The sequence below is a fragment of the Castor canadensis genome, chromosome 8 (genome assembly GCF_047511655.1).
Source record: "Castor canadensis chromosome 8, mCasCan1.hap1v2, whole genome shotgun sequence".
Classification (NCBI taxonomy): domain Eukaryota; kingdom Metazoa; phylum Chordata; class Mammalia; order Rodentia; family Castoridae; genus Castor; species Castor canadensis.
Genome location: NC_133393.1, coordinates 89,730,070 through 89,757,933, shown reverse-complemented (window position 1 = coordinate 89,757,933; position 27,864 = coordinate 89,730,070). Strand labels below are relative to the sequence as shown.

At 46.8% G+C, this 27,864-nt stretch overlaps 1 protein-coding gene across 4 annotated transcripts; it reads right to left on the bottom strand.

Moving 5' to 3' along the window:
* Positions 1–142: 142 nt before the first annotated feature.
* Espl1 (extra spindle pole bodies like 1, separase) lies at positions 143–21,034 on the bottom strand. 4 transcript variants are annotated; one of them, XM_020160216.2, is made up of 31 exons: positions 20,942–21,034; positions 20,237–20,328; positions 19,002–20,063; positions 18,608–18,712; positions 18,343–18,463; positions 17,184–17,320; positions 15,863–16,056; positions 14,879–15,118; positions 14,525–14,669; positions 14,287–14,425; positions 13,960–14,099; positions 12,573–12,707; positions 10,782–10,901; positions 9,702–9,873; positions 9,195–9,323; positions 8,912–9,068; positions 8,123–8,232; positions 6,149–7,137; positions 5,480–5,831; positions 5,150–5,302; positions 4,553–4,766; positions 4,261–4,451; positions 3,142–3,269; positions 2,899–3,021; positions 2,185–2,340; positions 1,903–2,073; positions 1,675–1,779; positions 1,368–1,483; positions 1,113–1,196; positions 800–964; positions 143–513 (listed from the first exon to the last, which is right to left on the bottom strand). In XM_020160216.2, exons 2-31 carry the CDS (start codon positions 20,315–20,317, stop codon positions 312–314), a joined length of 6,336 nt encoding a protein of 2,111 aa, XP_020015805.1. In that variant the 5' UTR covers positions 20,318–20,328; positions 20,942–21,034; the 3' UTR covers positions 143–311. The 4 variants fall into 4 exon arrangements, with proteins under 4 accessions (XP_020015805.1, XP_073939585.1, XP_073939584.1 ...); XM_074083484.1 differs by having other exon boundaries at positions 5,150–5,263; XM_074083483.1 differs by having other exon boundaries at positions 20,871–20,969.
* Positions 21,035–27,864: the final 6,830 nt, after the last annotated feature.

Genomic DNA, 27,864 nt, shown 5'->3' with positions numbered 1-27,864 from the left:
TTAATGGCTTTGCCTCTCTTCTCCAGGCTCTCAAAACTTGAACTCCTGTAAGCTTTTCCCATCTGCTTACAATACCACACACTAGGAGGGGGGCAGCTGTCTTGTCTTTTAGATGTTCTCAGATAAACTACACAAAACAAGGTTTAAGTGATACATCTTTATTATATTAAAATTAAATTGAAAGAAAATGTTTTATACAAAACAATGGGGGGAAATCACTTTAAAATATTTTCCTAAATATTAAGTTAGATATAAGTTTGGAGGCAGAATAGTCACATGGCTTCTACCAGCAATAAAATAGTTCCAAGGTGCTACCGCAAGGATACAGGCAAGCCATAGGCTACAGGTGCAGCTCCAATAAGAAACTTGAGTCGGGGAGCCTGGCGGGCCTGACTGACATAGTAGAGAAGGGGGGCCCCTGGTCCTGCTCCAAGCCAGCCTTGCAGTAGAGCCTCTGTGTATCGGTCAATGTCACGGTCAGTCACATCCCAGAGGTTACCCAGAAACAAGGGGCTGGGAGAAGAGAAGGAAGAAATACAAAGTAAGGGCTCTATAACTGAATACACTGAAAAAAACATGATTGGGGTGGGGTGAGAAGATTGAATGAGTTCCCTTGGCCCAGTTTTAGAAGGGAAGACAGAAGGCAGCTAAGGGTGAAAGGCCCAGGCATGTCAGAGAACTAGGATAGAAGGAAAGTGGGGTATGACAGGAGAGATTCAGGGTTCAGACCTGGGAAAGAACTCGGGGTGGGGTCAGGAGTCTTAATGCCCTAGGACAGGTCTCACCCCTTGAGCCTCACCAGCCAGCCATGATGTACTTGAGCACTATGCCAGCTCCCTCCAGGTTTCCATGCACAGCCAGGGCTGCACTGCTACAGCCAAACAGCAGGGCCACGGCCCGGCAGCTCAGCCGCAGGACAGCCTGTCCATCTAGGAAGCGGGCACCAGCCCCATGCCCTGCATAGCTAAGGCAGAAGGAAGTGAGATAAGTGTTGGCCTAGCTGTACCAGGCCTCTGCCTATGTTTCCAGAGGCTCTAAAATGCCAAACCAACCCATAATGATGCCATCCTTGGGACTGCCTCTTTTCCCACCTCCCTGCCCTAAGCACTCACATATATAAGTCATGCTCTGTCAGGGCCGCCTGCACCTGTTTGGGACTTGGCACCTCCCCAACCACCCCTCTCCAGCCAGCTTCGCTGCAGAGAAAAGGGCAGGAGTAAGAAGAGGTAGGTAAGTGCATGGAAGGGATCATGTGGCAAAGAGGGCAGAGGAACAGTAGACAGAAGGTGGGCTGCAACAATTGATTCTGGAGAAAAGGTACATTGTCTCTTCCCTTCCTACTCCCCTTTATGCCCTCACCCCCTGACCTGCTAAAATTGGCTCGAAATTGCTGCTCTGTGCTTGATAGGTTATTGTGAGGATTCAGGACATAGAAGGTATTTCGTGGATCCACCCCTTGGCTCAGCACTGATGAGGCTCCCACCTGAGGGGGAGACAAAGGTGGTTAGGACACTGGTCTCTCCGGAAGGCCCAACCTCCAGCAAACTCCAAGCCCCTTTCCACATCTGACCCATTGTTGAGACCCTGCCCTATCTTTCCAGGGCTCTCTGCCCCTCTTTCTTCAAATCTCCCCCAATTGTCACTCATCCCCAGACCCCACCCACCAAACCCCACCTCTTTGGTGATGGAGTAGCTGAGTAGGAAGTGGAAAGAGGGCAGCCGGGTGACAGACAGTGCTCGGAGGCTGGGCATGCTTTCCCATGGCAGCTTCTGCAAGTCCTGGGCAAAAAGTACTTCAAGGTTACCAATCCCAGCCAGGTATATGTGGGTGTGTGAAGGAGCCTGGGGGTAAGCTGGTGCTCATTACCCACAGAACACTGCCCCTCTGCTCTGGCTCCTTACCTTGTCTAGCACTAAGACAAGGTGCCTATTGCTTGGGGCTGTCTGGCCCTGTACACGTAATACTGCTTCATTCAAGAGGTCTTGGGCTCGCTCTGGCTGAGCTGGGCACAGCCCATAGGCCAGAGCCCGAATGTCCTGGCTGGTGAGGGTATTGGCAGCACTGAGCATAACCTGCAGGGGAGATCAGTAGTTAGCAGGCACCATAACTCCCATGTCCACTCACTGTAACTCATGAGAAGGAGCCAAATCCAGCAGCTTTCCCTCCCTGCTTTCCAAACTCACTTTCAGCACAGTGGGGTCAGCATATTCCCAGCCACATTCCTGCAGCAACTCTTGTAGGCGGGAGGCCTCCTGGGCAGGGCCAGGCCCCTCACTGGATGGCAGCAGCAGCCCTCGCCAGCAGCCTAATACATGCTTTTCTAGGGAAGTGATGAGATCCTGGGAGTGGAGACAGAGCCATCAGCTAGAGAGGAAGCTGGTTTCTTTCTCCACAGCTGCCAACATTTTGGAGATGAGGAAAGGGGTTTTCCAATGTGTATGTGGCTTACATACCTTTCTACCAGTCATAAAAGGCAAAAGTCTAGAATGTACTTTCATTTCCTGAGACTCTTGGAGAGTAAAGACTATTAATTAGTAATATGGTACTATGCTGTAACAAATACGAATAAGTAAGCAATGAAAGATAAAGGCAGGAAGCTAATACTTGTGCTTAAATCCTTTTTCTTCTAATTTTTTTTTCTTTGCTGGAGCTGGCCTTGAACTGTGATTCTCCTGATCATCCCCAGTAGCTGGGATTACAGGTGTAAGCCACCATGACTAGCTTGGGCTCTTGTTTAAAGTCCTCCCCAGGTGACACAAGTTTTTATTGAGACCTACACTTCTAGAAAGGACTTGAAGTAACTCAGCAATGACTTGGACCTCTTCTGGGGAAGACATTGACTTTCCCTGGATCATTCCTGGGGCAGGCCTGAGTATGCTAACCCTGGTAGCACATACCTCCATCCTGTGGTCTAGCGCCAGCCGCCCCGTCCACCATGCTCGTTTGTCAGTACAACTGCTGTTCTCTTTCTGATCCTTCTGAATAGCATCAAACTCTCTCAGGGCCAAACTCAGTGTGAACTGTGGGAGAAGGGGTGTGAGATCTTGGCCTACCCAGTGATTACCATCTCTCAGCCATAGGATATGAACACCCAGAAGGCCACCTAGGTCCAATGTTGGCCCTTGGTCCAGAAGCCCTACCTTATTTTGGGCAGTGGGGATCTGCACAGTGACTGGGGGATTGTCCTTTTCCATGCGGGTCAGCAGGAGGGTGTTGCCCACGGTTCCAGGCTGGAGGGTGACCAGGGCCAACACACAGACAGTCACCCCTGACACACAAACAGGATACATCCAGAATTATGTCAACTGTAAGGATACATTCCCATTCCTATCTTTTGCATGCAGTCTCCTACCCATCATTTCCCAGATCACTGGAGATCAAGATGTTCTCTCTGGTCCTGACAACTACTCCCAGGGAACAGACAGCAGGTACTTTATTCTTTGGATTTTTTTTTTTTTTCCCAGTATTGGGAATTGAACTCAGGGTCTGCACTCAAGGGCTCTACCATTTGAGTCATGTCCCCCAACCACCATCCTTTTTTTTTTTTTTTTGGTGGAACTGGGGTTTGAACTCAGGGCTTTGTGCTTTCAAAGCAGGAAAGCAGGTGCATTACTGCTGAGTCACACCTCCAGTCCTACTTTGTTTTTTAGATATGGTTTTGAGTTAACTTTCCTTGAACTGGTCTCAGACCACAATCATCCTACCTTGCCTCCCAAGTAGCTGGGAGTAAAGGTATGCACCACCATGCCTGGGCAGGTGGCTGGTACTTTTTTGTGTCTCTCACAGCAACTAACAAAGGCCCTGCACACTGTGAGGCACTTGAATCAACAGTGGACATGTTTCATTTTAATGAAGGAAGACCCCAGACATGTGAACTCACATCTGAAGAAAGACACTGAATTTGCTGATAATTTAATTTCAAAGTTCAAGTTAAAAAAGAAAGAAAAAGACTTCCTGATTCATCTGTTGAGCAAAACAAATGGCTAATGGATGAAAGGTATGACAACTAGGCATGGTGGTGCATATCTATAATCCCAGCACATGGGAAGCGGAGGAAAGAGGATCTTGAGTTCAAGGGCAGCCTGGGCTATACAGCAAGACTCTATGTAAAATAAAACAAAACAAAAAACCCAACAACAAAAAAAGCAGACATAGGAGCACAAATCTTGGTAAACTGACCAGTTCCTTAAGCCCTTCCACCCAACTCCTCAGCATGAAGATGCATAAGACAGAGGAGCAGCCAGAGCCTGCCACCATACCACTGGGGATGAGAGCCAGGAGCTCCTGGAAACTCTCCTTCTCGGGCTGAGGGAAGTGGCCAGACCCCGAAGTCCTGAAGGAAAAGAGGTGCTGGATGCGGGCAAAAGGGACATCTCCAGGCCTCTCCTGGAGGCTCAGCCCCTGCAGCTGCTCTGCCAGTTCGAGTGATCCTTGGTGCTTCTGGGCCTTGCTGCAGACAACACAAATAGGGGTGAGTCTCCCCCACTCTTCAACGTCTAGGCCTTCCCTGAAGTTTGTCCAGCATGAGCCCCAGTGATGGTGAGCTCTCACCTGAGTTGTCGATGGAGGTGAGTGAGCAGTTGGTGACGACAAGTGATGGAGACAGACTCAGAAACAAGGAAGGCAGTGGCATAGGGATCTTGATGGCCCAGGCACAAGGCCAGGAGGCGGCAGAGGTGGGCATAGAGCCCACTAGGAGGGCAGTGGCTGATCCCACGAAAAGCAACGCTCAGTGACTCACAGATGGAATTCAGGGTAGAACGGCCTAGAGGAAGGTCAGGACATTGACTAAAAATGAACCCATTTCCTTGTTAACAGAGCTTCCAAGGAGTCACTATCTCATCTCCCACATGGAAAAGAGCAGCTACCATTTATGAAGACAGTATGCAAGTCAGGTGCTTTGCACCTAACAGGCATTTCCCCACTCATCCTCCCCAAACCCCATTTTATAGTGAAACTGTAGAAACAGAAGCTCAGAGGTTAAATCCCTTGGCTAGAGTGCTATGATTCAACCAGGTTCAGAGACTAATGGATCCAGGTGGGGACCCAAAGCCAGAATCATAGACAAGCTGGAAGGACGAAAGGATCAAGAGACCTAGAGGCTCACTCCTCTCCAAGTGACCGAACCTCAGTGGTCAGCACACTCACCAATGGCTACAGGAGCCAAGGAGGTCTGGAGCCAAGGACTGTTGCTTCCCTTGCCTGGGCTCAGGATAGGCAGCTCCACCTTGCTGGAATCTCGTCTCAACATCTCACATTCTCCTATGGATGGATCAGGACCTGGAGCTGGTGCCTTCCCACCTGGGGAGACAGCATGACTTTTTCAGGGAGTTCCCTCCTCCTGCCCCACTTCGTTCTATAATCCATGAAAGAGCTTTCTTCCTGGACTCCCTTGGAAACAGTTAGTTCTTTAGCTTTTGCTCCAGGAACTGCCCCGTCCAAATACACACCTTTTATGTCTTGCCCTTGCCAACATACCTGAGGCTGATTCTTCTCCGTCAGAACCCCTGAGGGTCTCAAAGCTCATTTCCATCTGGTTGTCAGTGAAGTTCTCCTCAGGGATGGTCCTCATGATCTCAGGACCCAGTCTGGGCTGGCCCTGCTCTTCACAATGTCTTACTACCACCTTCTTGGCCCTCCGGCTTCTACCACTCAGGCTATGATGTCCAGGTGCATTATCTAGAGCAGCCACTGTATCTGTCTTCAAACTTGGGCCATTCCTAGCCTTTCCTCGACCCCGGGAAGCAGTGCCCCGTCTCCTAGGTTCCTCTACAAGCGGTGGTTCAAATGAGACAGAGTCTTCTAAGTCACTGTCATCACTGAAGTTCACCTGGGATCAGAGGGGAAGGCCAAGGAACTGATTAACACTTTCTGACAGCAGGTGGCGATGTGTAGGCAACATCAGTGAGGCCTTGGTGGAAGACTTAGAATTTACCATATTACACTTGAGAGAGAGGAAGGAACAGAAGATAAAGGAAGAGAAGGGAAAGGAACCATAGTTAAGGAAGATGTAGGGATCCTGTAGCTAGGTTCCACTAGGCCTTGGGGAGGTATTCCACAGGGATACTGCTCTGCAGAATGTTCTGCTCAAGAAACAACGCCCCCCCACCCCCAACACCCAAACCACCTGCCACAGTCCCACCTTACCTTGAGGCGTGTCTGGATTCTCTGACGCACCCTGGGGGCCTGAGGAACTGCAGGCTTGCTCTTTGTAGGGCAGACATCTTCAAACACAGTGAAGGGGACACGAGGACCAGCTGGCCTGACCCGGCCTGAGGGCTTAGGTGTACAGGGTGGCCCTCCACCTTCTGGACCTTTTTGAGAGGTAATATGGAGGGCTGAGGGAGCAGAGGCTACCGGCTGGTTCCCTCGTCCAGAACGCTTTTGGTTCCGAGTCTTAGAGGGCTCTGAGCCTGGGGGGCTTTTTATTAATGATGGGTACCAGCCCCAGGTGACTGCAAAAAGTTGGGTAGTGCAGCATTTGAGGCTAGCCAGTTTGGCAAGGGCCTGAATCAAGAGCAGGTTGGCTTGCCAGAGCTCCAGGTGGTGTATCCGTGCTGCTACAAATTTCAGCGCTGACTCCAGGACCTTCCCTAGGCTCTTGTTTGATGGCTGGCTCAAGCCTTCCAGTGCCAGCTGTGTGTATGCCTGAGCCAAGATCTCATCCAATAGGCTTGGGACAGAGGAGGGAGGTGCTTTGTGCTTCAGGGAAGCTTGGAGAGCTTGGGTGAGGCGCCTGGTAGCCGCAGGGCAACCCTTCAGCACAATCTGCAACAGCTCCAGACCTTGGGCCTGATGGCCCATGGCCAGCCTCACTCCTGCAGTGACCAACACCCAGCGCAAACATACTGCTGAGAGGACTGGGCTGGCACACAGTGAGCAGGCACAGGTGGGTGAATGGGTCAGGAAGCCAGGGCTGGGCAGGGGCTTGGTTTTCAGGACTGGGGAGGAGTTTGTGGAAGGTGCAATGGGGCCAGGCTCCTTGGCCACAGTGGCCACCAGCTCCAGATCAGGGCCTCTTAGGAAGGGCTCCTCCTCTGAGAGCTTTGGGGGACAGGGGGCACGGGCCTGCTGCTTCCCCTTCTGCAGGTGGACCTTCTTCACAGAATCTGGATGCTGGGCCACCCCACTAAACTCTAGGGAGAAAGTGAAACGGAAGTTACAAAACTGTGAGAAATGGTATCAAGTACTTTCTAAGCTATGTCAGGATCCAAATCTCTAGCATTCGTGTTATTTACTTGTAAATTTCTCTTATATATTACTCTGCAACATACAGTAATATCGTGCAGAATTTTTTTAGAGAACATCCCTCATGTTTTCTTCCCGTCTTACAATAGATCAATAGTCCAGAGTCCCCAGACCTGCAGCTTAGAGGACTATATGGCTCAGAAGAGCATGCTGGCACTGGGAGCCATACCTTAATCCTGCCTCCTGCTCCTGACTAGCCCTGTGATCCTGGCCCAAAACACTGAATTTCTTTTTTTACAAATGAAAAAAATGTTTGTTCCTACCTGGCTATATAAGTATGCTTTTCTTTCTTTCTTTTTTTTTTTTTTGGGGGGGGGGTGGTGGTAAATGAAATACCATGGTAAAAATGATAAGAAATATGCCATCAATATAATGTTTTACTACTAGCCCTCCTGAGGACACTGCATTTGTGCTATCCAGGACAGTAGAACAGTGGCCACTAGCCTCATGTGGCCACTGAGTTTATGAAATGTGATAAGTATGACTGTGGACCTGAATTTTAAATTTTATTTAAATTGATTTTAAATTTTAAAAGCCAAAATGTACTGGGCAGCACTGAAAACTAGACCGAAGCAGGGTTGGTCCTGGGTAGGCTCTCTGTCTTGCTTTATGTATTTATTTATTTTTTGCCATACTGGTGTTTGAACTCAGGGCCTCACACTTGCAAGGTAGGCACTCTTCCACTTGAGCTACTCCACCAGCCTGGGCAGGCTCTCTGGAGAAGGGATACCAGTGGTCTGATATCAAAGGGGTGCTGCTCAGGACCAGAAGCCAGTCTCTGATTTAGAAAGGAACCAAACCTTTACATATGGGGACATGTAGTGTGTGTGTCACTCTCCCCACTACCCTTAAGCGGGGGACACAGCTGCTCACCTGTGCAAGATTCCAGCAGGAACAGAACTTGCTGTAGGTCTGAATGACAGAGGTCGATGTCACTGCGGGCCAGTTCCAGCTCACCCTTTAGTACAAGGAAGACGGCACACCTTATTGGGAGGAAATGAGAACAAGTCAGTGGAATACTTTTTTTTTTCTGGAGTCATTCCTTGCCCCTTTCCTAAGCAAAGCCAAGACATCTTTATTCTGTAAAGCTGACTTATAGACTCTATGAGGAAAATCCTCCATACTCCTCTCAGATCTCAGCTCATCTTTGTGCAGAATTTCCTAACTGCTTTCTTTCAAAATAAATAAATAAATAAACTTAGGGAAAGGCAGTACACTTGGAGATTTACCAAATTAGCATACTGAAGGAGATGAAGAGTTCATAGTAAATAAAAGCATCTATGCTAGGCACCGGTGGCTCACACCTGTAATCCTAGCTACTCAGGAAGCAGAGATCAGGAGGATCGTGGTCCAAAGCCAACTCTGGGCAAATAGTTCATGAGACCCTATCTTGAAAATACCCAACACAAAAAAAGAGCTGGCATAGTGGCTCAAGTGGTAGAGTGCCTACCTAGCAAGCATAAAGCCCTGAGTTCAAACCCCAGTACCAACCAAGAAAAAAAAAAGCATCTAGCTTTGAGGTTAACTCAGCATTTCCCACTTAGTTATAGAATGCCTTCTTCCACCAACCCCTCTAGACAACCTGGAATAGATGGGAAACCCATAGTCAGGAGTGCATAGCACTCATGGCCAGAATTGGTATCCTATCCAGCCTGCACTCACTGGCATGGTATTTGCAGCTTGGTTGTAAATTTCAGGGCCTCCAAGCAAAATGCCTTGGCTTCACTCACGCTCCCCAGTTGGCCTAGGCGGCAGACCAGCTTCTCTGAGCAGCTCAGCACCTCTTTAAGAACTTGCCATTTCTGTACGAGATTTTCACCTATAGCAAAGGATAGACAACACCTCATCACTAAGTCACAGTCCACATCTTCTAGAGAGAAAACTGCCAGCCCCACCATCTAGCCCATCCACTCCCACAGGGCCCTGCTCTTCTCCTCAAACTCACTATAGTCCAGAAACGATGTCTCCACGGTTGCTTTTTGAATTGAGAGTACATCACTGCCCATCAGCAGGAGGATGATGCTTCGAAGGAGCTTGTGGGCATCTAGGAGTGCCGTCTCAGGTGTCTGCCAGCCTGTTGTAGGTGGGGCAGAGAAAGGAAGATGATGCAGCCAGCACTCAACTACTAAGATAGCAAATGCAAAGCATGCTGCCATTCTTTTCCTTGGACACTTAAGGCAGACAGACAGCTAGTCAATCACAGAATTGTCTCCCTCTGAGGTCACATGGAATCAGAATTCCTTTCAGGGTAGTATTCCAAGCATTCACCAGTAAATGGAGTAGAGGTAGCAGATGAAGTGAAATTCATTTGCTACCACAGACCTATTCTGTGCAGGTCCTAGGTAAGCTGCTTCACACAACTGGATAGCAGAGGGGAGGAGGGCTGAGAAGGGCTGGCTGCCGACAAACCATACCCATCATTTAAGAAGGGCTATCTGTCCTCCTCTTTTACCTTGGGCCCAGAGCTGCTCCCGCAGGGCATCTGAGAGGCTATTCGATGAGAGGCTAAGGTAGGAAGCCAGCAGTTGCAGAGCCTGGACACGCAGCAAGTACCAAGCCTTGGATGACTTCTGGAGGGCAGGATTCCGAAGGACAGACAGCAATAGAGAGACACCCTCAGCCACCTAAGACAAAGGAACAAAAGAGCAGTCAGATAAACATCTCAAAACTGGATGTCCCTGAGGATATGTGATCCAATCCACTGCTTTTAAGAATGGAAACAACAATAACTATAGACTGTAAACTAGAGCATGACAGGGACAAAGACTTGGCTAAGACACATAGCTAGTCTGGAGCTGGAGAAACCTCAGGTCTTTTGTATCCCACTAGATTTCTAGTCTACAGCTCCTGTGCCTTCCCAGAACCAAACTATTGTCTCTCCAGTTTCTTGTTTTGGTGGAACTAGGGTTTGAACTCAGGGCTTCTAGCTTGTGAAGCAGGTGCTCTATAGCTTGAGCCACATCTCCAGTTCATTTTGCTGTGGTTACTTTGGATATTGGATCTCACAAACTATTTGCCTGCTTGAACTTGAACTTCAATCCTCCTGCTCTCAGCCTCCCAAGTAGCTACGATTACAAGCATAAGCCACTAGCACCTGACTCCAGTTTCTTTTTATTGATGCAGGGTATCATTATGTGGCACAACTGGTTCTCAAACTCGAGATCCTCCTATCTAAGCCTCCTGGGTGCTGGGATTACAGGTGTGTACTACCATGCTTGGCTGTCTCTCCAGTTTCTCAATCCCATTGTCCCTAAGGAAACTGGAAAAGAATGAAAAGGATAATATCTCTACTAGCGGAGGAATGATGAGGGCCTTTTCTGCTTCTGAGGGTTGGGTACATTCTGCCTCATTCCAGGGAAATCTCAGAATCCAGACAAATACGCTGAAAATCCTAAAATCTTTCGAATAGCCAGGACTTCTGAGAATTAAGAAAGTGAGAAATAAGGCTGTGGTTAACATGTGTGAGACCATGGCTTTTATTGCCAGAACTACAAAAACATAATAATAATAATAATAAAAAGGTGAGAAATACCTTTTGGTGAGTCCAGTAGAGCTGACTTTCAAGTAGATCACAGGTCAGGGAAAGGAGCAAGTACATGTCAGTAGTCTGATCAAGACGCTTCAGGCTTGATTTTGCCTCTTCCAGGTATATCTAAGAAAGCAGGCAGAAGATGTGTGAGCACCCTGGTTAGGAAAGACAGTCAGACACACCATTAGAATGTTCATTTAAGCCGACGGTCACTGGCTCGAGCCTGTAATCCCAGCTACTTGGAAGACAGAGATCAGGAGGACTGCGGTTTGAAGTCAGCCTATGCAAATAGTTCACAAGACCCTATCTAGAAAATGCTCAACATAAAAAAGGACTGGTGGGACGGCTCAAGTGGTATAGTACCTGACTAGTAGGTATGAGGCCCTAAGTTCAAACCCTAGTACCACAAAAAAACAAAAGAATGTTTTTTTAACACTTTCAGTTAGCTACCATGGTAGGAGGACAAAGCTGGCTAAAGAGCAAGCAGAACCTTCCATCTAATAGGTTGCAAGGAGCAGGAACATAAGCATATGTATGTAATCACGAAACAATGCTTTGAGTGCTATCCATGGGTTTCCTGCTACCCAGCAAAGTGGTTGATACCACCCTTGAAGAAGCAGATATATAAAAGGCTTTACTAAGAAGGCAACCATTGAGCAAAAGCATGGAAAGAAAGTAGGTTAGTAAAAGCCGGACACTAGTGGCTCACACCTGTAATCCTAGCTATTCAGGAGGCAGAGATCAGGAGGATCACAGTTGAAGCAAGCCCAGGCAAATAGTTTGCGAGACCCTATCTTGAAAAAAACCCTTCACAAAAAAAGGGTTGGCAGAGTGACTCAAGGTGTAGGCCCTGAGTTCAAACCCCAGTACTGGGGAAAAAAAAAAAAAGGTTAGTGAATGAAAAAAGAAAAAAGGGGGGGGGCAGGGAAGAGATGTATTTTGGGTGAAGAGACTAACATACTAAAGACAAAAAAAGCATTAACCAGAATATAAAACGTGTAATACAGACTCTAAGTAGTATCCTTCAGGTAATGCAGAAGCCATAGAAATCTTCTAAGTGGGAATGAGATAAGATTAGACCTTTGTCTACTTGTGGAAGTTAGAAAATAAAGTGAAGGCTGCATGCAATAGCTCATGTCTATAATCTCACCTACTGGAAGATCACAGTTTGAGGTCAGCCAGGGGGAAAAGTTAGTGAGATCCTATGTCAACAAATAAGCCAGGTGTGATGGGTGCACCTGTGATTGCAGCTATGCAGAAGGCTATATAGGTGGGAGGATCACAGTCTGAGGTTGGTCCCAGGCAAAAACTCAAGACCCTATCGAAAAAATAACTAAAGCAGAAAAGAGATGGAGGCACAGCTCCATGGTAGAGCACCTGCCTAGCAAACTAGGGTTTGAAACAGTACTCTGGTTCAAACCCTAGTACTGAAAAAAAAAAAAAAGGAAAAAGGAGGAAACTGGAGACAAGGCGACCAACTGGAAGACATTGTGACAGTCACAGGTGAGTGATGAAGCACCAACTAGGGCAACAGAAACAGCTAGGAAATGCAAGATGGGCAGACCTCTGGAGCCGAATCTGTAAACTGTACCTAGGATTACAGGCATGAGCCACCAGCACCCAGCGAAGATGGGCCTCAAAAGTCACATGCCAGGCTGGGGGTGTGGCTCAAGTGGTAGAGTGCCTGCCTAGTAAGCACCAGGCCCTGAGTTCAAACTCCAGTACCACCAAAAAAAAAAAAAAAAAAAGTCACATGCTACCTGCAGCCCACAGGCTTGGCTAGCTGGCACTCACCTGGGCATAGCTGGGACAGCTGAGGTTCAGGAGTTGCTGAGTGAGGTGGCAGGACGAGCTGGCTGACTTCGCATGATCCTCCAGTTTCTCAGAGACGATCCGCAGAAGCAGGAGGGCCTCCAGAGCCTGTAGGGGCTGGCAGACCAAGAACAGCAGGTTGACCCCACTCCTGTACAGGCCTCCATTCCCACCCTCCATCTTGAGCCCTCTGGGACCTCTGACTGTGGTCTGATCTCCTGCATTTATGGAATATGGTTACACATGCAGAGAGCCATCAGCCATCCTCAGGAAGCCTGCAAACCACCCTGACCCTCTGTTTTAAAGCCTAGATGCCAATTATTAATAACCAGGACTGACTGAGCACTTACTACACACCAGGCACTGTGCCAAGAGGTTTACATACATCAAGTCATGTAATTTTCACAGCAACTCTAATCCCAATTTTATAGTACAAAAAACTAAGACTCACATAAGTTAAGTTGCTGGTCCACATAACATGTATATGGTAAAGCCAAAACTCAAATCTAGGGCTTGGCTGGGTGCCAGCAGCACACATATGTAATCACTTGGGAGGCTGACTGAGATCAGGAGGATCATGGATTTTTTTTTTTTTTTTCTTCTGGTACTAGGGCTTGAACTCAGAGCCTATACCCTCAGCCACTCCTCTAGCCTTTCTTGGTGAAGGGTTTTTTCGAGATAGGGTCTTGCAAACTATTTACTATTTGCCCAGGCTGGCTTCAAACCTCAAACCTCCTGATGTCTGCCTCCTGAATAGTGAGGATTACAAGCGTGAGCCACTGACACCCAGCAAGGATCACAGTTTGAGGACAGTCCAGGCAAACAGTTCACGAGACCTCATCTCCAAAATAAACAAAAGCAAAATGGACTGGAGGTGTGGCTCAAGTGACAGAATGCTGCTTTGTAAATGTAAAGCCCTGAATTCAAACCCCAGTCCCACTAAAAAAAGAAAAAAAAAATCTAGGCCTGATGTAGCTTTCCAACCTTCCTATGCTGCTAGAAATATGACTTAAAGGCTCACAGTATCAAATTTCCTTTATGTGCAACATCAACATTTTTTGGCTTTCTTTTTGTGGTACTTTGGGAATTGAGCCAGGGCCTCAAGCATTCTAGGCAAGTATTCTACCACTGAGCTACAACCCCAAGCCCTTTTTTATTTTAATTTCAGACAGGGTCTCACTACATTGCTGAGACTGGCCATGCCTCCTGCTTTAGCCTCCTAAGTAACTGGGATCACCTTGTACCACCTTGCCTGGCTGAGCCCACACTTCTAATTGTTGGGTTCTATGGCTTCTTGGTAGGTTCACAGGAAAAAAGATAAGGGAGCTGTTTCTGGTTTATCCCAACTGTATGGACCTCCATCTATTACCTTTGCCAACAGCTGATAGAGAGCCACTAGGATCTGCAGGGAGACTGCCGTCTGTTGAAGAGACCGCACAGCAGAGACCGGCCCCTTTGTAAGCACCTCCTTCCACAGGACCAGGGCTTGGTCCAGGCATTTGGACTGAGCTGTAAGTCAGAAGAAAGTGACCACTCTCTCAGCATGGACCCTCTGGAGAGCACTTGGCTTTCTCCATAACGTCCTCTGCCCTTTATGCCAGCCTCCCTCCCAACACAAGGTCAGCTTCTCCCACACCAGGGAGAGGCTCTTAGGAAACCAGACATGCCTGTGCCATGCTACGTTTACTGCCCTCACCTGCATCTGCAGCCAGGTTGAAGGCAATGTTACTGTATATGAAACGATCTTCCTGGAGTTTATCTTCATAGTTGAGGTCATTGACTTCAAATTCCTCCAAGTTACTAGGGGCCTGGGCTCTCTGATCTCGCTCAATACCCTAGACGGGGAGATCAAGATAAAAACCAGGGTTGGTACCAGTTTAGTGGGAGCCCAGGGAAAATGACTGCTACATCCAGTTCTGTTCAGTGCCACTCACTTCCCGTATTTTGGCCTCCAAGGTACAGATGTAGAACCACAGCAAGGCCTGTGCTTTATCATCCAGAAGCCGATTCTGGGCCTGAGCTTTGGGCCTCATAGACTCCAGAAGCTGGAGGGCTTCCTGGATAGCATCCAGGGCAGAGCTGTAGAGAGAGATGTACTTAAGTGGGGACCACTATAAGTACCAGACATGGAGTCCTGGGCAGGGTCTGCTGCAGGACAGCTGGCCTCAAATAAATGAGCCCCCATGGCTGAAGAATAAAGGGAGCACTCAGAAACATGGAGTAGGAAACTGACCCCCAAAAAGACTAGGACAAGAAGCAAAGTGGCCTCCCTGGCTATTCCTCCTCACCAGTCAGCCTGCTGGACAAAGTCATGGTAGCAGAGCACCTGAGCCAATTCCACCAGGTAAGTAGCTCGAGCCCAAGCTCCAGCTGGTGTCTCCTCAGGGCTCAGCTCCAGCAGGTCACAGATGATGTTGAAGCGTTCCTGCCCAGTGTCAGCTCGCACCGCCTTGTAAGCATGCAGCTCCTCCCTCAGCAGGAAGGCTAGGGTCTCCAGGTCCCAGCCACTCAGGCTGTCTCGAAGAGTCCTGAGAGAGGGCAGACTCAGCACCATGGTGGAACGTGGGAACAAGGGGCCTCTGCCCCTGGGACAGGGAGCCCCAGCTTTGGCTTACAGTTCACTAGGTTTCTAGTTGTGGCTTTAAAAGTCTAAATCAGATCAAATTGCTCCTCTTTAGTTGCAGTGGGCTCCACTAGGGATTACATCCAAACCCCTATTCATGGCTTGTAGGGCCATGTGTAGCTAGGCCTCTGAAGTGTTCACCTTATTCTCTATGGCTCCCTACCCTCAGCACCCCCATCCCACCACCTTCAAACATGCTGCCTTTCTCAATCAAGTTCTCACCTTGAAGCCTTTGTATTTACTATTTCCTCTGTGAGGAATTCTCTTCCTCAAGACCTTTAAATGGTAGGTTCTTTCATATCCTCAGATCTCATCTCATATATCACTTCTTCAAAAAGGACTTCCCTAAAATGCCCACTTAAAATTGCTCCCTCTTTTAACAAACCACCTTGTCTTCACAAAACATATATGAAATGTACTTGTTTTTGTATCTCCCGAGGAGAATATAAACTCCACAAAAGAACACTGCCTGTCACCACTCTACCCCCAATACCTAGCACAGTTGCTGGCATACATTTAGGCACTCAGTGAGTAACTGATGAAGGAATCACTGCCTTTCTCAGACATAAGGACTAAAGGACATGACCATGGGTACAAAAAGTCACTATCAACAGGCCAAACATGGTTGTGCTCCTCCCCACCAACTCACTTCAACTGTAGCTCCTTGTTGCCAGCCCTGGCCGCATCCATCTTGACCCGAACCCAGAAAGTGACTGGCTCAGTCATGTGCTCCAGGCTACAGGACCGCAGGGCTTCCAGCCATAAGGTCACCATCTTGCAGCCCTGGGCCTGCTTACCCAGTTTCTTTAAACTCTCTACATGCAACCGGAAGCACCTGTTCAACTGACCAGACAGGGAAACAGACCAAGCTGGAGCTGGGAGCCAGTGAATGTGCACAATACAGTGGGAGGACATATGTACATGGGCAAGGGTTGGTAGGTGGTCCTCCTGCCCCACCCCCACCCAGGCAGGAGACACCTGAGGAGTAAATTTCTTGGTGTTCTTCACTTCAGAGTTCCCATTCACTTGCCCCCACAATCACATCAACACCTTGAGGACCTGCTCCTCTTCCTGTGATTCTTCCCTCAGCAAATGGCACCACCTCATCCCAAGTCAGAAATGGAAGGCCATCTTTTGCCTCTTTCTTCTCCCTCCCAGCTAGTCATTTATCAAATTAAACTTTGACTTTTTAAAAAATATTGTACTGGGGTACACTGTGACATTTACAAAAGTTCTTATAATATATTATAGTTGAATTCATCATTCTCCTTTACCTGCCCCTCCCCACAAAAAACCTTGACTTCTTACACCAAACCACATCTTCCCATTTTCCTTTCCCTCCATAGCTGCTTCACTTCAGCCTACCTTTTCCCTTCATAGGCTGCCAGAACAACCTGATTACCTATTCTTTTCCCTTGGATTTGTTTGTCACAGGGATGTCACAGTAATTCAAATACCAATCTAATATAGTGACCCCATTTAAATCCTTCACTGTCGTATCACCTCACTTCAGATGAAAACCAAGACCCTCTACCACCCATGTCACTTGCCAGTCCAGCTGACCCATCATTTCACAGGTATTCGTGCTTAAGGCATTGTTCTCACTCTGGCTGTGCAAAGGACCACCTTAGGGGAAATTTTTAAAATATGTAGATGCTTGGACTCCAGTGCTAGAGAGGTTGATACAATTAACTTGAGGCAAGCATTAGAATTTTTTTAAACATTCACTCAGGTGATTCTAATGTTCAGTTAGGTTTCAAACCACTGGCTTAGAACCAGGTTAAAAATAGTCAGTCAGTCAACCTAAAGAAAAATATAAGTAGCAATACGGGTGAAGTTTGGGAAACACTGCTGTAGGTACTGGTGCCAACATGCAGCTTCTAACCCCCTACTCTATTCCAAGCCAGGCTCTTTCATACGACTCAAGCCCCCCACTACATAATTCCCTTCCTGCCCTTATCATTCCCTACCTTCTCAGAAGGCACCTCAGGATAAGTTCCTGGCTTTGCCAAGCCCAGGTGCTGACAGATTGGCTCGGAGATGGCACAGGCCTCGGCATAGAGCTTCTGACTATAGAAGCTGTAGGCCAAGTTACTGGTGTAAGAGGCTGCAGGGGAGAAAAAGGACAACTCACCACAGGAATGGTTCCCACTGCCATCTCTTGCTGGAGAGGCAGTAAAGAGAAGCCTAACTTGGGGTCAGCTCAGCAGCTTCCAGATCAACACATTCATAAGAACATTCAAGGTCAACATCAGGGAATGAGGGAAGGCAGCTTTTCCTTTTGGCTCCAAGTCAGCCTCTGCCCTCCATTCTGGTAAGGCGAACCCAAATGGTAGAACACCTGCCTAGCAAGAGCAACACCCTGAGTCCAAATGCCAGTACTGCAAAAACAAAACTAGCCAGCTGAATCCACAGAATATAAAAATGATTATATACTGTGTACAGTGAGATTTATCCCAATGATGCAAGGTTGGTTCTACATAGAAGAAATTGATATTAGTTGTCTCTGCAGAGAGAAGCTTGAGTGATTGGGAGCGGGGGAAGAACTTTTCACTATATGACCTTTTATACAATTTCAATTTTGAACCATGTGAATATTTTACCAACTTTTTAAACTTTAGGCTATAAATGTTCTTTTAAAAAAAAAATCCTTTATTTATTTATTTATTTTTGTAGTGCTGGGGTTTGTGATGGATTTTCTTGAGATAGGATCTCATGAACTATTTTGCCGATCTGGCTTCAAACTGTGATCCTCCTGATCTCTGCCTCCTGAGTAGCTAGGATTATAGGCGTGAGCCACCAGCACCTGGCTAAATTGAGCCAATGTTCTTTAAAATTTAAATATAAAGGTATAAAATTGCATATTGCACAAACATTCTCATGAAACAAATACAAAATCAAATTAAATCAAATTTCAAAGTCAAAGGAAAAAAACTAATGCCTGCTGTTATATATGTTATAAGTTGTCACTTCTCTACTGGTGTTAAGTAGAGTGACTCTATATCATATAAGCATCTTTCACTGCCTCCTTAACCCATAAGGCACCCAACAGTGATCAGAATCATCCAGTAAGTGCTATTTGCCTGCCTAAGGAGTGATGGGGCTCTGCATGAGCCCCAGGTCACTAACCAGTCATCCCCAGGTAGTCAGTCAGCTCACAGCCTGATAGGCCCTCTAAGGCCTCTAGCATCCAGACAACAGTAGATCTGCAACTCTCCACTAGTTGGGCCAGGTCAACCAAACCAGCTACCTGAAAAAACAAGAAGAGCTTGAGAATGAGAAACAGTCATGCAAGGTCCAAGATGACCTTAACTCCACCCTACCCCCACGGTTCTCCCGAGGAGCAACCCCAGACTCTGGAGCCCTGATTGAGTCCTTGATTCCCAGGTGGTACCTGACAGCCTTGGGCAAAGTCATAAACTATCCCAGTGTAGAGGTGAAGAGCCTGAAAGTACATCTGAAGCAAAGGCTGCTGCTGCTTGGTAGAATCCCCAGAGACCTGAGAAAGGAAAGAAGGAAAAGGGGGTTAGTTTGAGGGGCAGAGACACTGCAAGTTCCAGGCTCACTCTGTCCACAGTCCTGGAGGGCTGATACAGCCCAAGAAAGAGGACGAACAACACTGGAAGGAACCACTGCACTCTCAGGATACATTAGTCTGCTTTCCAGGCATAGTCCAAAGAGCAGTTTACCAAGGAGGAGAAAGGGCATCCAGGTCTTGCCAAAGACTCTAAGTTGTTAGTGATTTCACAGAATGACATCCCCACCCTACCTCTATGTGCTTAACTCACACCATCATCCTGCAGCTTCCGGAGAAGAGAACAGTATCCTCCAAGAAAAGCAAACAGATTCAGAACAGCATCAGGTCCATAGTGCCTCTTGATGCCTCGCTCCAGGCCTGAAAGGAAGAACTGGCAGCTATCATACAATGCCCGAAGTGGGGTTGACAGTACCTCCATACTGTTGTTCAGAACCGCTGATGCCTTCATCAGAAGCTGGGCCGTTGCTTGGGATCTTTCCTCCCCAGTCTGCAGCAGCTCAATCCCCAACTGGCATAGCTGGAGGCTAGGGGCTAGACTGGTGTTCCTTAGGTAACCATGAGCTTTTTCCACTGCGATGGTGGCCTTGTTGTGGAGGCGGCTCCAACAGAGGCGACGGCAGTGTTCCAAGGTGAGCTCCAAGAGGCAGAGGGCCCTCTGGGGAGAGAGAGGACCAAGAGAACTACTGCCCTTTCCCACTAGGACTCTGATCACATGCCTGGAGAGCAAGTCAAATAGGAAATCAGCATCTGCTTCATCTAGACCATGCCCGCTGGCATCAAATAGCTGATAGGCAGCTACTCCTCGAGAGGCTGTTAGAGAAGCAAAGTGAGGAACCTCACAAGGGGTACTTTCATCCTCCAAGAGTACTAGGAAGCTCAAGGCCTTCAGCCGAGCTGAGAAGGCGGCTCGCCGCTCCAACAGTGCTTCTGCTCCCTTCCAAAGCAGAGAAAAGCTACCCTGAGCAATGGCCTCATAGTCCTGGGGGGCAGCTTGGCGAGAGCACTGCTCCAAGCAGGCATGGAGGGGCTGGGCAAGGCGAAGCATGGCCTCTGGACTTCCCTGAGCAGCAACATTCCGCAGTAAGATGAAGAGAATGCGTTCCAGGTAGAGAGGAGGGCGCTGGGAGGTGGACGACAAGTAGCCATCGCAGGCCAGCCCTGCCAGCTCCAGCAGACTCCCCAGGTGCCTAGGGCAATCGAGCTTGGCAGTTAACTGCTGGTTGCAAGCTCTCAGGATGGCATCACAAGTTTGTCTCCTCTCAGCATCAGATCGGGTACTGGGAAAATCAGCGGGAGACCTGGACAGGAACTCCTAGGAGGAGACAAAGATAAATGGGGGTAGCAATGGAGAGAAAGAGATAGAAAAAGGAACTAGAAACAGCGTTGCTTAGTAGAGGCTCCCTACTTAACCGTCTCTTCGGCAAAACACAAATGAAACAGCTGAGCTCAGAAAATCAGGTGTGTCCTGAGCCTGAGTTCTCACACCTTCAAGTCAGACAGCAACTCTTCAGCTTCCTTCAGGCTGCTTAGCAGAGTCCCAAAGTTGACTCCTTTGAAATTCCTCATGGCACAGAGAGCTAGGAAAAAGAAGATGGATTACAGAAAGCAGAGAAGAATTGTAATAGAGCTAATTGGAGGAAAGGAAAAGGGTTTGAGGGCCGTGAAGGGAGACAAAAAATTCCATCACAAATCCTACCGCAGCCGGCGCTGGTGGCTTACGCCTGTAATCCTCGCTACACAGGAGGCAGAGATCAGAGTTTGAAGCCAACCCAGGCAAATAGTGAGACACTATCTCGAAAATGCCCAGCAAAAAAAGGGCTGGGGGAGTGCCTGTCTAGGAAGAGTGAGGCCCTGAGTTCAAACCCCAGTACCGCCCCCCAAAAAAAAAATCTACTAGAAAAAAACCCTGCCAGGACGCAAGACGCAGGACTCCCGTTCTAAACTGACGCTTCCGCTCTCCCTTCCTCCAGGCGGGGTCCGGTACTTACTACCCCTCCACAGTACCGCCGAGGCCTCCACCGAGCTTCTAGCGCCCACCTAGACGTCGCAATGACTCCGACCCTCCCTCGCAGAGCCGCTCCCGCCTCTCTCCCAAGTCAGCGATGGGAACTCCATTCACCTCAGCGTGAACACAGGCCCTCCGGTCTTACAGCCCCCAAACTCGCACTTTCTCCGAAGTCTAGGACTTACTTCAACTAGAGTACTCCACAAGGATCGGAGAGGTAACCTTCGTTTTCCGCGCCAGCCCCTCCTTTCAAATATCGCCAGCAGCCAATCAGCGAGAGGGCGTAACGCCGGCGGGCTGTGCGGCGCGCTGGGAGTTGTAGTTTACCCGCCGCGCTGTCCGTCACGTGATGCCACCGGCTGGGCCGCGGCCCTGCTAGTGAAGGCCTTTGGGAGGGGCCGGTGGCCTTCTTTTCTGAGTTCCTCAACTACCAGTTGCTTGGTTGCGATATATCGAGAAGGCTAGCTCCCGCCTTCCTCTTTCTGTTTTATCTTTTGAGCTCAGGCATAAGTTTAAATTTCAAGAGGAGAGAATTAGACTAGACAACAAAAAGAACTTGCCGGGCGCCGGAGGCTCACACCTATAATCCTAGCTACTCAGGAGGCAGAGATTAAGAGGATCGCGTTCAAAGCCAACCCGGGCAAATAGTTCGGGCGTGAGACTTTATCTCGAAAAAACCCATCACAAAAAAAAGGGCTAGTGGAGTGGCTCAGGGTGTAAGCCCTGAGTTCAAACCCCAGTACTGCAAAAAATAAAAACTTTCATGGAAATCACATGGCTTGGATTGCTAAGAAAAAAGGGTGTAGCCTTCTATGGAATTCTTTAAAAACTGAGCTTTTGGGGAACTCTGAAATGAGTACTATGATGACTTCCAGCTTTCAGTCTGTCTCTGTGTCTCTTCCAGACTTACTCCTTCCATCAGCTATATGAGAAAGTGAGGATTTGGTGCTCTTTGATGGAATGAATATAAAGGATGGGGTTGGGTGGAGATTTGTGACTGAAGGGATCTTTCATGGTCCTTAATGCTAGTTTCTAACCACTATCCCAAACATAAATTCAGCTACTGTTTCTCTTTTCTTCCTCCTCCAAAGAATTCAGCTCAAAACTGTGCTCTTCCAGTTATCTGTGTGGAACAACTCAACTTTTCTCCATCATCATAGAACTCTTTTTAGGAGCTGAGAATCTGGCAGCACAGAATTTTTATTTATTTATTTATTTATTGGCAGTACTGGAGGTTTGAACTAGGTCTCACCCTTGCTAGGCAGGTGCTTTACCGCTTTAGCCACTCCGCCAAACCTTTATTGTACTTGATTTTTTTTTTTTGGTGGGGGGTGGTACTGGGGTTTGAACTCGGGGCTTCAGGCTCACTAAGTAGGCACTCTATGGCTTGAGCCACTCCACCAACCTACTAGATCTTTTTTGTGTTAGATATTTTCTTTCTTTTTTTTTTTTGGTCTATTCTTTTTGGTGCTGTGAATCAAACCAGGGCCTTGCACATGCTAGGCAAGCACTCTACCACTGAACTACATACCAGCCCTGTGTTGGATATTTTCAAGGTATTTACACGGGGCTGGCTTTGAACTGCAAACCTCCTGATCTCTGCTTCCCAAATAGCTAGGATTACAGGTGTGAGCCACCAGTACCTGGCAAGTAGGAAGCTTTTTAAGTATCAAAAGATCAAGGTTGGGGATGTAGCTTAGTGGTAGAGTGTTTATCTACCATGCACAAGTTCTGGGGTTCCACCCCCAGCACCACAAAACAAACAAACAAATAATAATAATAATAAAAACAGTAAATGTTGCCTGATAAGGACTTGTCATGTAATTCAATGCCTCATCTGAAAACCAAGTTTATAAAGAGGCCACACAGGATCATGGAAACAGTTTCGAATTTAAGACTAGGGAGAGGAGCGAGTTTCTAATCCCAGCTCAATTTGTTCTTTCTCTATGAAAGGGAAAATACAGGTTAAGTATCTTATTCTGCTTATTCTGTAATGCTTGGAAACAGAAATGTTTCAGGTTTCTGATTTTTTTCAGATTTTGGAAAATTTGCACATATGTAGTGAAATATATTGTGAATAAGATTCAAATATTTATGTATTTATTTATCTGCAGTGCTGGGGATCAAACTCAGGGCCTTGAGCACACTAGGCAAATTCTCAACACTGAGCTATACACCCAGTTCCAACAAATCATTTTAAATGCATCTGCGTTTTGACTGAGTCCTTGTCACATGAGGTCAGCTGTAGCATTTTCCACTTGGGGTATTATGTTGGTGCTCAAAAAGTTTTAAACTTCAGTGCATTTCAGAATTTTGTATTTTCAGATTAGGGATGCTCAACATGTAGTAACATAAAGTCTTATTACTTCTCAGGGGTTCTGCCAACCTCAATTTGAAAAATAGCCTTGAAGGCCCTAGCAGTGCTTCACAGTCATTAAAAAGCATATTTTGTGGGCTGAGGGTGTTGCTCAACTACCAAGCAGGAGGCCCTGACTTGAAACCCTAGTACTGCAAAAAATGAAGTAAATAAGAAGCATATCTTGAGGCTAAGAATGTGGCTTGGTGGTAGGGCATGTGTTTAGCATGCCCTGGGTTTGATCCCCAGAACAGAAGGAAGGAAGGAAGGAAGGAAGGGAAGGAGGGGAAGGAAGAAAGGATGTTAAGGAAGGAAGAAAGAAAGAAAGAAACAAAGATTATTAAAAGCATATCAAGGCTGGGGTGATCACAGTGGTAGAGGGCTTGCCAAACCAAAAAAAAAAAAGCATGTCATCATAAAGATGTGTCAGATACATGAATTACTTCTTGTGGTTTTTCTTTTTCTTTTTTTCCTTGTGGTACTGGAGTTTGAACTCAGGGCCTGACACCTACTATGCAGGCACTCTACCATTTAGGCCACTCTGCCAGACCTTTCTTGTGCTTGAGCTTGATGGCAGAGTGGCTCAAGTGGTATAGCACCTGCCTAGCAAGCATTAGGCCCTGAGTTCAAACCCAATTACTGCCAAAAAAAAAACAGTGCTGTTTGTGCTTGGGCTGGCCTTCAACCATGATATACCTGATCTCTGCCTCCCAAATAGCTAGGATTACAGGTGTGAGCCACCAGTACCCACCATGGATTTTGTTTTAAGGAAAGAAAAATAAATCTAGAAAAACATAAATGGTATTATTCAATTTTAATTTTATTTATTTATTATTTCTTTTTTGGCAGCACTGTTTTTTTTCCAGCACTGGGATTTGAACTCAGGGCCTACACCTTGTGCCATTCCACCAGCCCTTTTTTTTTTTGTGATTTTTTTATTTGGAGATAGAGTCTCATGAACTATTTCCCCGGGAGCTGGCTTTGAACCTCAATTGTCCTGATCTCTGCCCCTGAGTAGCTAGGATTACAGGCATGAGCCACTGGCGCCAGGCCTTAACTTTTATTTAAAAAAAAATTTAATTTGGTGAGCCAGACCCCAGACATTTGACAGTGATAATCTCTGATGAGTGGGATTAATGGGATGCATTTTATATAGTCATGCAAACTTTCTGGTCAATAAAAGACCACAGATATGACAGTTGTCCTAAAAATGATTTCACCTACTGATGTTAAGCCCATCTCATTTTGTGTAAGTGGACTACAATGTTTACACAATGGCAAAATCAGCTAGCAATACATTTCTCAGAATGTGTTGTGCCATTAAGAAACACATATTGTCTAATGTATATATACTATATTCATATGTCAATATGAATATATGTTGGGGCCGGGCACCAGTGGTTCACGCCTGTAATTCTAGCAACTTGGGAGGCAGAGATCAGGAGGATCACTGTTTGAAGCCAGCCCAGGCAAATAGTTCTCAAGACCCTATCTCAAAAAACCCTTCACAAAACTAGGGCTGGTGGAGTGGCTCAAGGTGAAAGCCCTGAGTTCAAACTCTAGTACTGCAAAAAAAAAAAATCTATCTATATCTATCTATACATGTTGGGGTTTTGGGGGTTTTTTGTGGGGTGGGTGGGCAATACTGGGGTTTGAACGTAGGGTCTTGCACTTGCTAGGCAGGCACTCTTCCACTTTTTCTTTTGTGAAGTATTTTTGCTAACATCAGATCTGATCCTAAGCATGACACTTTCGGTTTGTATTTCTATTCTGCAGTTTTGTGGGGAGGTGGTGGCAGAAAATAATAAAAGGGGGCTAGAGGTGTAGGACAGTAATAGAACTCTTGTCTCACAAGTTAGCTGATTGATTTTGAGAAAAAAAAAAAAAAAAGAACTCTTGTCTCACATGTGCAGTGAGGCCCTGGATTCAATCTGCAGCACTGCAAAAATATAAACAGTAAAGGGACAGGGAGAACTAGAATTCTCTCCTCCAGACCACTTAAAAGCTACAGATCAAATAATGTGTCTAGTTGGATGGAAATTCAGAAAACCAGGAGCCTCTTAATGAAAGATTGTGGTATATATCAAGTCTGACCCCAAACTGACCTTCCCACTTGAGGAAGAGGAAATGAGTTCAAGTGGAACACACTGACACCCAACTCAGCTGCTCACATATACCCAAAGTAGAAGGTCTCTCGGATAGCTTGATCTGGACCAGGACCAAGGGTAAACACTGCTGGGAATCCCCCAACCACAGGGATGACAGGGATGTGTTGGAAAGTTCTATATCCCCTTATAACCCATTCATTTACTCTCACACCCAAATCCAGATAGGCTTAGCTGAACTAGAAAAGTTGAAAATAAAGTATAGGACTGGGGAGCACAGCTCAAGTGGTAGAGGACCAGTCTAGCAAGCACAGGGTCCTGAGTTCAACTCTCAGTACCACCACCAATAATAACAATAAAAGAAACAAACACTGGGGTTGGGGTTATAGTTCAAGGTAGAGCACTTGCCTTGTATGACAATATGAATGAGGCCCTGGGTCAATCCCTAGCATTGGAGGAAAAAAAAGCAAACATTTATGTAGTTCTAATACTGTGGGCTAAGTACCATTCTAAGTACTTAAACATAATAATAAATATAATCCTCACAAGAGCCCTATAGGGTAGAAAGTATATTGTCTTCCCTATTTTGCAGATAGGAAACTGAGGTACAGAGTGGTGGAACCAGATAATGATCCAGGCAGTGGGTCTGGATCTGTGCCTTCCCCCCCACCTTTGGCAGTACTAGGGTTTAAACTCAGCGCTCTACCAGTTGAACCATACCCTAGTCCTTTTTGCTTTAGTTATTTTTCAAATAGAGTCACGTTTTACCCAGGCCAGCCTGGACCACAATCCCATTTATGCCTCCCAAGTAGCTAGGATGACAGGCACATGCCACAATGCCCAGGTTATTGGTTGAGATGGGGAACTAACTTTTTGTCTGGGCTGCCCTCAAACTATGATCCTCCTGATCTTTGCCTCCCAGGTATCTGGAATTATAGGTGTAAGCCATTGAGGCGACCTGGACCCATGTTTTAAAAAACAATTTTTTTTCAAGAAAGGGTCAAGCTGTCCTCGAACTCTTGATTCTCCTGACTCTACCTCCCAAGTACTGAGAAAACAGGTGTGCATCATTAAACCAGGTCAATGCTGCTTTTATGTTTTATTTATTTATTTAGGTGCTGGGGATCAAAACAAGGGTCTTGTGTATGCTAGGCAAGTGCAGTACCACTGAGCTACACCTCAGCCCTGGATTTATACTCTTAACCACTTCCCTGTGCTGCCACAAGCTGCATCATAAGCAGAGTAGATGGTGTGCACCTGCTGAACCAGTCCCTCATTTGAAGCATATGGACAGTTAACCTGTAAGTGGACCAGATGGCCAAGCTTAAATGTGCTCACTCTCTCACCTGTCTCCAGGAACAGCACCTGGGATGAAGGAACAGGACTAGATACTAAAAGGCAGGTAAGGTGAAGGCCTGCAGAACACAGGCAGCATGTGTCACAAAAGGGGCAGCAAGGGCCCCTTTAGTCTATTTTGCCACTCATTGGCTACTTGCCCAAAGTGGATTTTCTTCTTGGGTTAAAAAAGAAAAAAAAAATAGCACATAATAGTAGGTGCTCAATAAAAAAAAAATGTTGGGCTTGCTGGGATCCAGTGGTTCACATCTGTAATCCTAGCTACTTGGAAGGTTGAGATCAGGATTGAGACTTGAGGTCCGTCCAGGCAAATAGTTCACAAGACTCCATCTCCAAATTAACCACAGCAAATTGATTGGAGGCATGGCTCAAGAGATACAGTGCGTGCTTTGCAAGTGTGAAACCCTGAGTTCAAAGCCCAGTCCCACCAAAAAAAAAAGTTGAGCTGAAGGTAGGGTTCAAGCAGTAGAGCATCTGTCTAGCAAGTGTGAAGCCCTGACTTCAGATTCAAGTACCACCAGGAAAAAATTTTTAAGGCAAAATGGACATTCCCTAAACTGCCTTCCAGCTCTTAGCACACTGAGTCTAACAGGAAAGAAGCCTCCCATTCTAAAGAAACTCACTAGTCTGTCTTCCCTGTCTCCTATTTCCTTATCACTTAGAAATGTGAGACCTCCCCCCTTCAGTAAATACTGCTGTCATCAAAAAAAAAAAAAAAAAAAAACCAAAAAACAAAAAAACCAACTCACTAACTAGATTCTAGATTCTAGTCTAATAGACTTCCTACATGGGTGGTTCTTGAAAAGCTAGGTGTGAGCTAGGCTGTCTCCTCTCCAGACTTGTACTCAGCACAGCCATGGGCAAAGCACCAAACTCATGTATGAGAGAGACAAATGGTTTCCTTCTGCTCTCAAGATACAGTACGATAGGAAGAGATGGAAAGTTGATAAATAACCATAAAATATATCTAAGTCCAGCTTAACAGGGCAGAGAGAGGAAGGGGAGTTGTTGCAACAGACCATCTTTAGTCTCAAGATGATGGGGGGGAAGATACCTGTTTTTTGTTCTTAACTTTAACCTCTGAAGCCTGGTGAGGGCCATGTAATTTTTCTGCTTTGAGTAGGGATCTAGGACCACTGTTCATTCTTTCCCCCATTTCCTCTCTACCCTGAGTTCTTCCGACACCAGCAGATGCTACCTTTCCACACAGGTTGGGACCTGCAGGACTAGGAACGTCTTGAATTTTCCTGTCTGGGAAGTAGTTTGAGACCTAAGGAAAGGCTGTCAATCA